Raw genomic sequence first — 14,888 nt, 5'->3', positions numbered from 1 at the left:
CATTCTCACATACAGAAGTACATTTTTAGTCATACAAATATGTTTGGCCTAGAAATTACAAATTATAAGGCTTCATGAGCTGATTTGACTTAGATTTGGCCAAGGTTGGGATATCCTAACCCTAGAGGAAGTCGATTATTGATTAGAAAATATGTTTATCTTGTCTCTAATATTTATCTTATCTATAAAAGATATATAAAGGGGTACTTTAAAGAAAGTAATCGATCATTATCCGAAGATCATATTTTTGGAAGCCATCGATAATCATCTAGATATCATCTTTAGATGGAACTTGCTAAATTATTCTCATTTTTACGTATCTAATTCAGATCTAGAGAGTGACTAAGATAGAATAATCAACCTCGAAAGTCATTGAGGTTCGTAAATTTATCACGGGATATAGTGTGTCGCAGAGTTTAGTGAACAAGCTTGGTGTAGATTGAGTCATAATATATGATTCGTAAACTTTTTGTTAACTGCTACAAGCTAGTTTTAATTATTGGTTTGAATCTGAGTTTGGATCCGTAGGTTTTATCAAGCTTATAGTATTTTTATATAAAAGATTTTGTGTTTGTGATCGTTTTTTTTACACCATATTATTATCGATTACATGTGATAGATCTGATCTCCTAAGATGTTAATTACGTTTTCTAATTGGTATTATAGTATACCTTATATTTACTTAAGTTAGTTCATCGGGTTTTTTTAAGTATCCTTCGTGGATCTTTTCTATCATTAATTGCTTTTGATTAAGAACCAAAAAGGTGCTTACGAGAAATTATAACAGGTAAACCTCTCAAACAGAAAACACCATAAATCTACATACAAAAGCTTTACAAGAAACAATTCTATCAAACTTAGTATATTGTCTATTCCCTCTTCTTGATCTTTAAATTTTGTACTTGACTTTTCGTCATTATCTTAATAAATTTTAATTGGGATTGGTTTGATACCTGCATGCAACCACACACCCATATTAGTATGTTTCATTTTTATTTTTTACAAGTTGTTTATGTAGTCTTTGAATGGATAAGTAGTTAGCATGAGTTCATGGTGTATATGCATCATGGGTTCCTAAAAGACAGGACCATGCATATGCATTATGGGTTATTGAGATCATGGTGTAACTTGCACTCTCTCTCTCTCTTAAGATGGAAGTTTTGTGTATGAGAGTTAAAATGTATCCCTTTGTTTAAGTGATCACTAGTTAAATTATAAGTGTTGGAAAAACATTTATGAAGGTGAGCTACCATTGTAAAAAGAATGATTAGAATTGTTAAACTCTTTGTAATTGAAAGATTTACATAGTGAAGAAAATTTGCTCCACCTATGAATGTAGTCTCATCGCCGAATCTTTACTGCTTCCATTCTTATGATTACTTTAAATAGGGTGCTTAATACGTTATTAGAACTTATTTATTACTATTCTATCACTATTAACACTATATTAAAAAAAATTTCATTCTTATATTGGATTTCCATCCCATTTGTGATATCTAGGGATGAAGGTTTTGCTTCGGCTTTCTTCACCCATTTAGCTATTTGCACAACAATTATAATAGCCTAGAAGGGAATAATGGGATGTAGAAATACTTGAAAACAATCCACTTGAATTGCAACCGGAGATCTTCTCTCTAGAACAAGACAACCCATTTCTTAGCTCCTCTCTCATTTTTCCCACTCCAGTAAAAACCAGTCACCACGGATCGCAGAATCCGTAATAGTCCGAAATCCTTGTTGGACAAGAACATTGCACATACCATATCATTCCGAGGAGAAATAAAATAAAAGAAAGAAAAGAAAAAGAAAATGGAAAAATTTTAAAAAAAATGAGCTAGAAAACAAAGCTAAGCTGGACAACATTTGATGCTTTTAAATTTTGATAAGACAAAAGGAGAGAAATACAAACTATGCTGGACAGCATTTAATTGCCATGGCAAAAATTTGCTCTGACGACGTGACTGTGATTTAACTTTACAAGTCGCAAAAGCTATTATTTCAAGTCAAGGTTGAGACTTAGAGGCTAGTATAAATGGTATCTTTCCAATGTAACAAATAAGAAGATAAAAGAAGAAAACATAACTAGATAAATATGATCAAGTTTGTGTGGAATTACAAATTTACATTGATTTGTCCCAACTCCGTTGATGAGTTAATGCAGTTATCTTGATGAAATGTACAACTATCTGCCCTATGTATCACACTACTGCTTGGTCTTTTGCATCTTAATTTCCAGTCAGTTGGATGCTTGCATACACCATTTAAATGAACAAATGATGCTGATTGTGTTTCTATATGTATATATATTAGTATTTGCTCACTCTTTTCTTTTGTTTCTTTCCCCTTCTTAAGAGAGGATTTGCTCGTTCTTTTTGATTTCCGAGTATGGATCATGCCAGCAATCATCAGCATAAACTGCTCTTTCCCATCTCTGCTTGAACATCATCAGTTCGGCATACGAACGCCGTCTTATCTATACAAGACAAAAAGAGAAAACAAGTAAAAAGTACTGTTGCTACTCAAGTTTTCGGATGAGCAAAGGAGAGAGTACACTAGAAACAAAGATTTTCTGGAGAGATTGAACAGACAGTTCATTTACATTAATTTGATCGATTCCATGTTTCCAGGATATGCCCAGTTTCAAATTTCAAAATAATCAGTTAAGAGAAAAACAAACCAACTACTAGCATAATAAGCATTAGTAATTACTTGAAATAATTGATGAGGATATAGGAGTCATGGATTTGGAGATTAAGTAATACTGTGACAGCAAGAGATTATGCCACTATAATATTAACAATAAGAAAGTATTTTGCAAGCACCATGAATAATATTATTAGGGCTAAAATATTGACAGGATGAGGGAAAGAAACCTGTTTTGACTGTTTCACCTTGGGGCATGTTTGATTGTTGAGAAATGTGAGAAGTGAAGTGATCAAAGTAAAAGTTTCTAGGAAATTTACTTCCTAACAAAAATTTATCACCTTTTAATGTTTAGTGAGCCAGAGAGTGTAAGATTGGAATGACGAGTTTTCTACTCTTTATTATTTGGTTGGGAAAAATGAAAAAATAGAAGTTAGAATTTCAAAACAAAAATAAAAGAATTTGTTTACATTTATACCCCTCAAAGCTCTTTATTTTTGTGTATATATCTTTAGAAATAATGATTTCTGCATAAATACCCTTCAACTTATTTTTGACAAAGTTAAAATCTTTAGTACTTAAAATATAAAATATATAAGTACCATCAACCGAAAGCAAAGTGTAATAACAAAATAAGGGTATTTTCATCTTTTCACAGCAAAAGTCATAAAATTTTAATTGTTAGGCAATTAATTAGGTTTAAAGGATATTTAAATAACAGAAAAAATTTGATGTAGAAGAATATTTTAAATGCAAAGAGAGATTTTGGTAATGGAAAAAAGTGCATGCTTGCATGCATCAGGAAACAGTTAAACTGCAAGTCACTCATAAAGCCTTGTTTACTTTAATCAACTCTTATGGTTCTACAAAATGCAGATTTGATGTAGATCTTAGTTTTCAAAATTCGGAACCAATATAATGCTTAGTTTCCGAAACACGGAATCAATATAAGAGAAGTGCTTAGTTTAACCAACTCACTGGACAGATCAATTCAAAAGATTGGGGAAAAAAACAACATAGACAGGAGATTCTAATACTTACTGCTGATCTATCTGTAATGCCAGCTGAACCGGGAGGCACCTACAAGATCATAATGTGCAATAATAGGGTTGGGAAGTCAATAGAACATGGAAAGGAATAAGGAACAGAGTCATGTACCATCGTTTCCCCATATGATGGTGCCAATTCAGATGCATGATCAGTAGCTTCTGCACTTGACTGCATAAAAAGCATTTTCCTATAAGGAAACAATTACACAAAAGCATCACAAGCAACAAGATAAGAGCTAGTTTATTCATGAGTCATTATGCATACTCTGCTGACAAATTTCGATTTACAAGTACATTGACAAAGTTATAAAGCATTACGCATAGAGTAATCTCGCCAGTTCATAAATCAAGATATCTATTACCTGTGTGATAAATATAATGGATTGCAGCTAATATGCTAATTTAACCAGGGTTGTCAAGTTTGAATCAAGCTCGACCAAGCTTGACTTGACCTTCAAACAAGCTTGAGCCAGTCGGATTGGGTGTCTTTAAGCCATCTTAAAGCCCAAGTAGAAGAACCTTCTAAGTTCTAAGAGCATTTGCATCAGTTTCTGTAGACAAATTCTCTATTTATTCCCTAAACCATTTAAATAGTACTTATATTTGCGCTTCCCTTTTATTAATTGTGTAAATGTTATTTTCTCAAAGCACCATCACTGCACTTTGAGAGAGATGTTTTTAAAAGGATAAGGAAGCTACCTTGCTTCTCCACATTTAGAGAAGCACCGTATCTTTCTTTATATTTAGTGAATGGTAAGGAATCTAATGCCTAAGGGATTTTATCAAATATTAGTCCTTTTTCTTTAAATTTTAGAGTAGAGAAGGGGTTAGAGAAATAGATATGAATGCTCTAACCAAGGATGGTCGTGCCGGTAGTGGCACAACACTTGGCACACCCCGTGCTAAGGCTATGCCGATCGGCATGAGTGTGTGGCATGCAGATCTGGCACGACCTGTTATTGTGTCGATATGGAGCCTTTTCTTTAAAAAAAAAATCTTATTTTTATCAATTATCATCAAATTAATTTTAGTCACTTTTTAACTAACATGATTAACACATGGATTGTCCATTTTTTTTAATTTTTTCTTATTTTCATTAATTATCATTAATTTATTTCTAGTCAAGCTAGATCTTCATGATCGGTTACCAGTCGAGTTAGATCTTCATGATCAATTGATCATTTAAAAGACTTAAATAAAATTAATAATGATGAGACTAGAGATGATAATAATGGAGATGAGACTCAATTTGGTGACAGTAATGATGGAGATGAGATATACGGCCCTGCTACACAACTTTCTCGGAGAAATATTATTTTTACAGAGGAGGAAAATGCAACACATGCCACCCAAGATCAAGACCACGAAGCCAGACCTAAACAACCACGAGGCAAAATTTATTAAAAATAGAAGAAAGGAAAGGGATCATCTCAAACTGAACATGATTACAACTAGATGAAGGAAGGACTTGATTCTGTAGATAGCAAGACCTCAAGAGATGTGCGCCTATAGGATGATATGACTTCATCATCATTATCATCATATTAATTATACCCACCAGAGCCACAACACCCTTATTATACTCTATATTCACAATCTGTATATGCTTATAGTGTGCCTGTGCCAATGTCGATGCTAGTCATTCCCGTGCATATTCACTATTAATATCATATCATAAAAGAATTATAAAATTTCTATTTGTATGAAAACTATGTGAGTTTTACGAGCAATAATATGAGTTTCAAAGATTATAAATATTTAATGCGACATTCTCGTGTTACTCTTATGCTGGCATATGAAGTCTTTGATCATCCTCGTCATTCTACAATCAACTAGATATTAATTTTAATTATTAAACTATTATTAATTAATATTGTGTTTAATGTTATTATGTGTTTAATTATGTTATGGAATTTTCAATCATATTATGAAGTGTTCAATCATTAATATTAGTTTCAATGAATATATTCAATCATATTATGTGTTAAATAATATTTATATTTAATTGTTGCTCTATCTTTAAAAAAAAGGCCATTTACAACAATAATTTAAAGTTAAAATACTATAATGTAGGTTTTAATATATATTATTAAACCAAAAATCAAATATTGACATGCTGAAGACTCAAAAATATCTCTAAATATCCTTAAAAAATGTATTAAAAATATTATAAATGCGTGTCAATGGCACATAGGGCTAGTTGGCATGCCCCATGCCAACCAACACGTGTTCGGTCGATGGTGGCACGGCCATCGTTGGCTCTAACTATGTTAAAGTAGATTTCCAGATAAGGCCTAACTATGTTAAAGTAGCTTTTAAAGTAATGCCTTTCTTGCCCTAGTTCACAATGTATTTGACTACATATTTGTGCTTCCCTATTATTAATTGTGTAAATGTTATTTTCTCAAAGCATCTTCATTGCACTTTGAGAGAGATTTTTTTTAAAGGATAAGGAAGCTACATTGCTTCTCCACATTTAGAGAAGCATTGCATCTTTCTTTAAATTTAGAGAATGGTAAGGAATCTAATGCGGAAGGGATTTTATCAAATATTAGTTCTTTCTTCTTTTTATTTTAGAGTAGACAATGGGTTAGAGAAATAGAGATGAATACTCTAACTATGTTAAAATAGCTTTTTAGATAAGGCCTAACTACATTAAAGTAGCTTTTAAAAAAAGGACTGTCCTGCCCTAGTTCACAATGTATTTGACTACCTATTATTGACAAGCATGAAACTACATTAAAAGCCATTCAAATTATACATCGTGCTAGTATTATTACAGAACATATCAAGTGCACAATTGATAATTAGGAATAAAAAACTTCACTAAAGAATATATATTTATTAGGAATACGAAAAGCCACTACAAATCCTTTGTCACCAATCCATGCTCGCTAAACTATATATAACAAAGTAAACATTTATAAGTTATGATGACCTAGACTAGAAGATCTAAACGTCTCGGAATAATTCAATTGGAATACTGACAAATGAGCAAGTATATTCCATTTAAATTAGCTGTAAATGTTTGTTAGAAATTTTGGCACCAGGAAGATATTCCTCAGGATTCCCTATTTCACCTTGGTTTCAGCAAGCCTGCCGAGTGTAGGTATGCCCATATGAACAATATATTCACTATCCACCACTCCAATGTTTTTGCTACGGTCACCCTGTAAAGAATCTTTGATGTCCATATTAGTACATAAAAAAAAGTATAAGATAAAAATAAGGTAAGATAATTAAACACCTGAGCACAGTAACCAAGTTTCATGTCTAGGCCCCATGCATGAATCAAGTCATTCTGTGAAAGGATCAGAAAAATTATCCTGCAGTGAATCAATTGATGAGATAGCAGCATTTGTCAAGCTGCTCACCTGGATCATATGCCACACACAACGCCATGCAGCTCGTGAGAACACAGGAGCCATCATTTCTACCCAACTGCAGCATGCAGAGAATAATTAGTTAATATACTGTCAAGTACAAGCTCCTAAATAAAATCAGCTCGAGGATAAAATTATAAAAACTGAAACATATTGAGAATAACAGTATAATTAGCAAATGCAAGCAGTAAAGCAGTTGAAACACCATCATACCCTGTGCATGGGGGTGCAGTGCTATTCTCGTAACACCTACCACCACCTCTTGACTTGTAAATCCTTCTGTTGATGCAACAGATGACATTGAAGAGTTTTTAAGGACAACTAGAAGTAAGCAATAGTAGCAAAAATGCAAGTTATAAGGTGCAAGCATCATTTAATACTTCGAAGAAAGACCTGTGTACATGTCCTTTCCTCCCACGTGCAGTAATTTGATGATGCACTTCTGATTTAGCAGTGTCTAGGGCAGGTTGCGATATCTGTAGGCCTTCAATCTCAATGATTGATATATAACTGCAAAAGTAGTTTATTTCTTTGATGTTTTACATAAATGAATAAAACCCCATAATCTGACAACATAAGAACTAATAACTAATAGTTTCATTCCCAAAAGTCGAAGCACATGGTGTGGTAATTAATTCTAAATTTAATTAACATTACATCATTGCCATCAATTCCAAGCCATTGCCAATCAAATGTCACATCCAAAAAAGAGAGGTCAAAGTTGAGAAGGTCCCACAAATAAAAAATGAAAAATAAAAACCAACTGCTGGTGCACTCAACATCATCAAGAAATTGGTGCCAAGTTCCTTGCGTACAGAAGATTTAAGCAAGACAGGATCCACTTGAAAATTATAAGGCCAAATATCACATACTAGAACTTGCATTAATTTTTAGTTTAGGATCATAAATGAAGAACAATCCCTTCAGATATTCTCTAGATATGGAAAGAGTCTATATGAAAGACAAATATCATAATGAATGAAAATAAAAAATAGCATTTCCTCTTCTGATCAATCAATAGCTAGTACAACACTAAGGTCTAAAAGTTAATGCAACAAAGAAAACTGTGGAATATATAGATAAAACCAGCATAATGCAACACAACAAACTTTCAGGTAATGGTTGACAATCTTGAGATCCTCCTAGAAGAAAGATTACATCCTGTGAGTTCCACAGAGCAATTGGCTGCTTTGAATACTTTACCTCTATCTTAGTTCATACACTAGAATTAAGTAAAGAACAAAAAGCACCTTGCAGGATGAAAGTGTTCCACTCCAATATCCTCATCCCAAAGGAAAATATAATCATACTCAGCAACTATATCTGGATGTAAGAACCGTTTTGCAAACCACCTATCACATGACATTGAATTAAACATGAGTCATTATTTTGAAGAATAGAAACTGAACAATGCTCACAGCAACTGATTTCAGCAAATACCATTTTGTCTGATTGATTGCTGAGACATGTATAGCACTATCACTCCATTGTAAATCTCCCCATTCATCAACAACACCATCGTAATGGAAAAGCATTATAGTGAATTTACTGGAAGAGAACTGTGACGTAACAAAGAGGAGAATTAGGCACAGGATTATCTGGTTTACAATTACAAACCAACCTAGTACCAGTTTGATGCATGCCTTTTTAGCAATTTGGTCAACGACCTTTTTCTGCTTTATTCCAACAGCAATAGCCAATAGGCTCTTTGATGCTTTTACTATATCCTGATCGCCACATATAAAGATAGTTCTTTTAGAAAAGCATACAGACTGGACAAAAGCTATCTACAAATTGCATACATAAGTCAATCTGTTTATATGAATATACTGACCCAATAATGAAGGCAAATCCCTTATGCATACAATTAACAATTTCCTGACAGCAAATAACTTGTAACATGAATTCGTATGTGTCGTATTGCTATTGCATTCATTTTGTATGATGCTGTATGTTCAAACAGGCATGTTGGTGGTTTTAGTGGCAGACGCATTTTGGCCTTTCTTCAACATGACTTGAGTGATTTAACTAATGTGCAAGTTCAGGTAGTTGGTGGTGCAGATGGCTTAAGGGTTTAAAGGACATTGTAACATTCAATCTTCTCTCTACTCTTCTTCTTTTTATCTTCCTAGTCACTCATAAATGATAAATGAAACCAGTGTTTTCTAAATCAAAAAAATCATATCACCAATGTAAGCTTAAGAACCCAATACTGCTAAAGTGAGACTAAATTGTCCTAGTGACCAATGCATTTGATGTACAGTCTGTGCTTCATTTGTGCAGGATTTCCAATCCTAGCAGGAAAAGGAGGGAAACAGATACCTAACAATTTTCCACAAAGTGGTGATGAAACATAATCCGTCTTCCTGCTAAACAGGATCTATTGAACTCATAACTCATTAGATCCTTTTTAGTGTACGACTCTCATCGATTAGAAAATAATTATTCAAAAAATGTGTCAGCTATAAATGCTAGACAGCTTCTGTTCTTTCATATACAGAGGAAAAGCTAGAGATCTCATAATGTAATCCCCACAAGGATATAGATTCATTCTATCCTAAAGCTTGAACTGTGAGTAGTTTCCTGCTTATGTACTAGAGAAATATTAGTATTCCCATCATATGGTATACTTACTATGATGCACAATTATAAAAACAATTAGAATGTAATCTGATAATCAACAAAAATTAGCATCAAATTTCTCTTCTTTATGAGTTAAATATTACGTACCGGGCTATTCGGAATGTATTCTGAACCCTGTATTGGCAGAATTTCTAGGTTTGATTTTCTGTTAACTATGCCAATAGGCAATGGTTCACTCCCTGGAGACCTGCATAGATCCTAATAGAACAGCAAAAGGAGAAAATAATAAACGACAAGCCCATCGATTATGTAAGGACCACATGATAACCCCCCTATGGGTGACATGTATAAACCAGAACAAAGCTTTCTAACGAAAATAGAACCTCGCATGAATTGGATTTTGCATTCCGCAGAGACTTAATTGCTCCCCATCCTGACAATATTCCCTGCAGTAGAGTATGTTGTTTTAATGAAAAAAAAATAAAAGATACAATAAATAAAGTGCACATGCACATGACAATTGCACAGAGGAAAATTAGATAAGAAGTGGAATAATAGTCAAGCCCGAAAGAAGCCATGATAAACAAGTTCTCTGTGGCACAGTCACACTCATACGGTCCAGCTATTAGACAACAAGAATGCATTTTCCTAGGAGAGAAACATTTAATATCTTCATACAATCCATCAATGTCATTTTCCTATTGCAAGGGTACAATATAATTTCATGCATGTCTCTGGGTGTATTAGCAAGTTAGGAACTTGTACTAAATTATCAACCTGAGGGGTGGTTTATCGTTGCATCCAAGAGAACATGGGTCCAAATCTTGGAGCAGCCTCCTCAAAAATGAGGATAAGGCTGCGTGCAATTATCCTCCCAGACCTCACATATCAAGCTTAGATATAATGAATAGTTCTATAGATTTGCTTCAGAACCTAAAGAATCAGTTTTCAGATCAGAGGCTACAAAAGAAGTACATCTAATGGTATAGCCACTAGAGAATGTTTAAATCATAGAAGAATAACAAAATACTATCATGAGGCATCCAGCAGGTGAGGATAATTACTAAAGTTGCTTCTCAAGTAGCTAAATGCACCATAAGAAATAAAGGATCTCTTATACCAATGTTTATAAGAATACTTTTTATAAACAGATCTTCTAAGCTTGCATAATTATGATTCCTTTCGTCTTGCTCCTTAAATCATTTACAATGCTTAGAATAATCTCCATCAAGCCCCCCACAAGGGAAAGAAGCTTCAACATCTACCTGTTCCAACTCTAGTCAATCACAACTATCATGGCTAACATAACGCAGAGCGAATGGTATTTCACCATAGGAAAAAGGTTATTAGTTCTTAATGATTTCCTCCTACCCATATCTTTTAGTTACGTCTCGAGCTTAACATTAGTGTCATTTCTACTAATATAGGATCCTCTCTCACAGCAACCTTTCACCAATCATTTTGTATTTTTAGCATCCCAAAAGTAGGTTTCTGTGGTTACACAAAAGTAACTAAACCTTCACAGTAGCTTCTCTAGTTCTTTCATGTGTGTGTTTTAACTTGAGAAGATATGTGAATTCGTGTATCTCATCCTCTCTTACAGCTTAATTCATCTCATTTAGAAACATATCCTAGCAAGAGGTTCTCTCTTCGTAAAAGTCAGCACTCCTGTTGATTACAACTTTATTCCAACTGATTCAAAACCTTGCAGGCCTTCCTGCCTTTCTCGAATACTTTTATGAAGTTCCTGCAAGCTCTTCACAATATGTACCCAACCAGCAGGCCTAACTCTCTGATATTTCTCTACTGGTCCATATAAAATTTCATTTTTTTTTTATTTACAACAATAATTGATCCATTTGGAAACTAGCCGATATCATAAAGTGAATCATTCAAGTATTCAACTCAAATAGTTTTCAGCTCTGGAAGCTGGAGAATGTTTCACAATCTTCAATTTATTTTACCATCCCATCAATTATCTTAATTTTCATTGTCTTGATTTCAGTCACTTTATCCATCTGAATTGTTCCTAACTTAACATGACTTGTAGATCTAAGACTAATTAAACTCCCTACTTACCTAACTGCTCTTGCCTCTGCTTCACTCACACTTCACCATCTATTGAGGTGAGGGATGGCCTGGGCTATACAACTTGCAAGTCTGAAGTGCATGTATCAACAAGAAAGCCCATTTGTGTGGTAGCAAACTGTCTAGCCAATATCTCCAAGTAAACTGTTTTTGCTAACCTCACCTGAATCTAGAAGGTTTTCTGCTTCTTATTTTATTCTAGATCTTTTTTCCTTTATCAGCATTCCTTCTTATGACCTTCCTTCTGGTAGTAATAACACTTGAAGTTGCCGTCAATCTTCTTCATTATCCCTGAAATTACCTTAGTTCCATTGCCAGACCCACTCTTCCTGCTAATTTCTTGATTGCTAGATTAACCCGTAAGCGGTCTACTCTTCTAGATGCCTCAAGCAATACTCTATGGTAAATGATAATAAGAACTGGTAAAAAATTTCTCAACAGATAAGAAACTAAGGAAATACCATTTGCCTTTTGGAGCAACTGAATTGAAAAGAAGAACGACTGTAAAGAAATTCTTCTATTAAGATTGTAAGTTGAAATTCGAATGCTACAGAGAATACAATCAATCAAATACTGTTAAGCTGACCACGAGTTGCCTTTCACATCAATAAAAATCGTACTATGATATCTCAAATCTGTCATAAAGTATCAACAAGATTAAAAAAAACAAAGCCATACTTGCTTATTTGAAATGAAGGGAGTCCCGAGAAGAAAAATTATACAGAAGAAAGTAATCACAAGAAGGAAGCTGCAGTAGTATGCTCTTCTATTTGTAGGATCTGTGAATAGAGTACCCTGCCAGAGTGAACAAGAGAGAGGATCAACTAAAGGTAAAACCGTAAGCCGAAGATGGAACCACGAGGCATGAATGCCACGAAAAAAAAAATTTTAAAAAAAAAGGAAAGAGAAGAAAGCACAAGTTTATTATGCTGTGAGACAAATTCTCAAACATAACTTAGAAACAAAATTTGATCTTCCACAACAGAATACTGTACCCTACTGTGCGTTTTTGGAACTTGGAGAAAAAGTATAATGCAACATCAAAAATCCAATCGTTTCATCTTAGATGATCTCGCAAACGGGCAACGAATCGAAGTTAAAAAGAAGGATCAAATACAAAAATTAAAACAATAAACTGAAGATGATAACAAAAAGACATGCATGCCACCAAAATTTAGAAAAAGAAAAGAAAAAAAAAGCACAACTTTATCTTGCTGTGAGATATATTCTCAGACATAACTTAGAAAAACAATGGCAAAAAGAGGAGAAAGATAGAAACAAAACTTGATCTTCCACAACAAAATACAATGTCCCTCTCTGTTAACTTTTGGAACTTTTAAAAAAACGTAAAACTCAACATTAGGAAAAAAAAAATCAAATCTTTTCATCTTAGATGACCTTGCAAATGGGCAATAATATCAAAGACTGGGTAAACAATTGCTTCAAGAGCAATGTAAGGTTTGAAGCCAGCACAAAAGAAATCTTAAACCAACTTACCAAAACGGGAAGCTTCATTTCTTCCCACCAAATCCACCAAATATCTGCATAACAAGAAAGACCCATCATAAATTGAAGGCCAAAATCTCAAAAGTGAGTAATGATCAAAAGAATAGCTGTACTTCTGATGGAACTGGAGAAGTGTACAACTCCGGGAATCCAAGGAAAACAAGAAGAGGAGATAAAATGGTTCCAATGTCTAATGTGATTGGTTCTCGTACCGGGTTTAAAGGGGTTTAAGAGGGGAGAATAAAATGGAGAATAGAGGAAGCGGCGGAGAAGGTGGGAATAACTTTATTCTCATTACTCATTTCCGCTGTCGGGAGAACAGTAAGTGGGATGCGGAGGAGAAACATGTTGGAGGTGATCGTACGCATTCTTAGATGCAGGAACTCGCTACAAACAGGGTAACTGGCAGAGTTTGGAGGCGTCCAAGCAGACGGATTGTAAAGTCCTACTTTATAGTTTGTAGCAGATCCGTTCCTTTTTCTTTCCTCTATTTAGTCCTCTCCTAGGATAGGCTATCCCAGTAGGCTTAAGTTGTCGGTGATAAGCTGAATTACGATTTTACCCTTTTGCGTGGAGTTTGATCAATTAATTCCTTTGATTATTTTATTTTTTCTACTGAGAAGGGAAATTAAGTGTGCAAAGTTCTTAATAGAGTGTTTGACCAAAAACTGGTCTTATTAAAATTATTTATTATTCTAGTTTACCGATCAAAATAGGCTAAAATACTGCTGAAATATTAAATAAATTCACTATTACATAAAATATTAAATAAATTCAGCTACATTAAAATTTTAAATTTTTTTTTAAGAAGAACTATTAAAAAAAAAAAAAGAATTTGACGACCCTTAGCATGTTTTGGGATAGTGGGACCCACAACTGAAGGGTCGTGCTCCATTACCAATTTACCGCAAGTGGTGGAATAATGACGTGGCCGGCAATGCCTTGCACCGCAAGTGATGTTAATTAAAGGTAAGATAAGCTCTGTTAGATTAACAAGGAAATGATGGGATTAGACGGAACGTAGTTCATTTTGAATGGGATTGGTAAGTGGGTCCTGGACTTTTATCTTAGTTAAATACATCTTCTTCCCCCCTACTGTTTTTATTCTTTCTATAATGGCCTCTTTATTTAGGCAGGGAATGTGGTGGAGAACAACTGTTTTACTTTAGAAATAAAGTAAATTTTAAAACTTTTATCATTACGTAGTCTTTATTTTAGAATTAATTTTATATATATATTTTTAAATAATAGTGTAATAATTATTTTTGATGTGATATATAAAATAAAATAAAATAGAAAAATATTTATTTTATTTTATTCAAAAAAAGTAAATTGATTGAATAGATACAAAGATAAATTAGTAATTAAATTAAGGTGTGATATAATAAGACGTAATTTTGATTAATAATAAATTTTAAATTGAGTTATAATAATATTTAGTTACTATTCTGAAATAAATTGTACTCAGAAAAATTATTTCTAAAGTAGATGCTATATCTACTCGCGTGAGAAGAAAACGAAGAGATTTAATTCCCTCCTTACTAGTAAACTCATAAGCCACAGCAAACTCCAAGATTATTCCGAAGATTCCAACTATCTAGCCCAAAATTTGTGACCTGCCTCGAGCGATGATTAA

General features: G+C 33.6%; 1 protein-coding gene across 1 annotated transcript; it reads right to left on the bottom strand.

The window, feature by feature from the left end:
• Positions 1-2,059: 2,059 nt before the first annotated feature.
• On the bottom strand, positions 2,060-13,530 carry LOC140763719 (uncharacterized). The gene is made up of 16 exons (XM_073102076.1): positions 13,366-13,530; positions 13,244-13,287; positions 12,425-12,541; positions 10,042-10,104; positions 9,806-9,916; positions 8,719-8,802; positions 8,516-8,634; positions 8,326-8,427; positions 7,469-7,585; positions 7,289-7,354; positions 7,067-7,133; positions 6,940-6,993; positions 6,773-6,862; positions 3,802-3,861; positions 3,685-3,723; positions 2,060-2,473 (listed from the first exon to the last, which is right to left on the bottom strand). The coding sequence occupies exons 2-16, from the start codon at positions 13,259-13,261 to the stop codon at positions 2,348-2,350; spliced, it is 1,233 nt and encodes a 410-aa protein (XP_072958177.1). The 5' UTR covers positions 13,262-13,287; positions 13,366-13,530; the 3' UTR covers positions 2,060-2,347.
• Positions 13,531-14,888: the final 1,358 nt, after the last annotated feature.

Source organism: Typha angustifolia, chromosome 1 (assembly GCF_048772165.1).
Source record: "Typha angustifolia cultivar Huaian chromosome 1, ASM4877216v1, whole genome shotgun sequence".
NCBI classification, from domain to species: domain Eukaryota; kingdom Viridiplantae; phylum Streptophyta; class Magnoliopsida; order Poales; family Typhaceae; genus Typha; species Typha angustifolia.
Note: the sequence above shows the minus strand (reverse complement) of the source record. Positions and strands in the feature narration are given on the sequence as shown.

Coding starts and splice junctions, on each gene's coding strand:
- LOC140763719 (XM_073102076.1), bottom strand. Junction 8,428..8,515: donor GCAATCAATCAGACAAAATG/GTATTTGCTGAA, acceptor GTCATGTGATAG/GTGGTTTGCAAAACGGTTCT. Junction 3,724..3,801: donor CATCATATGGGGAAACGATG/GTACATGACTCT, acceptor ATGATCTTGTAG/GTGCCTCCCGGTTCAGCTGG.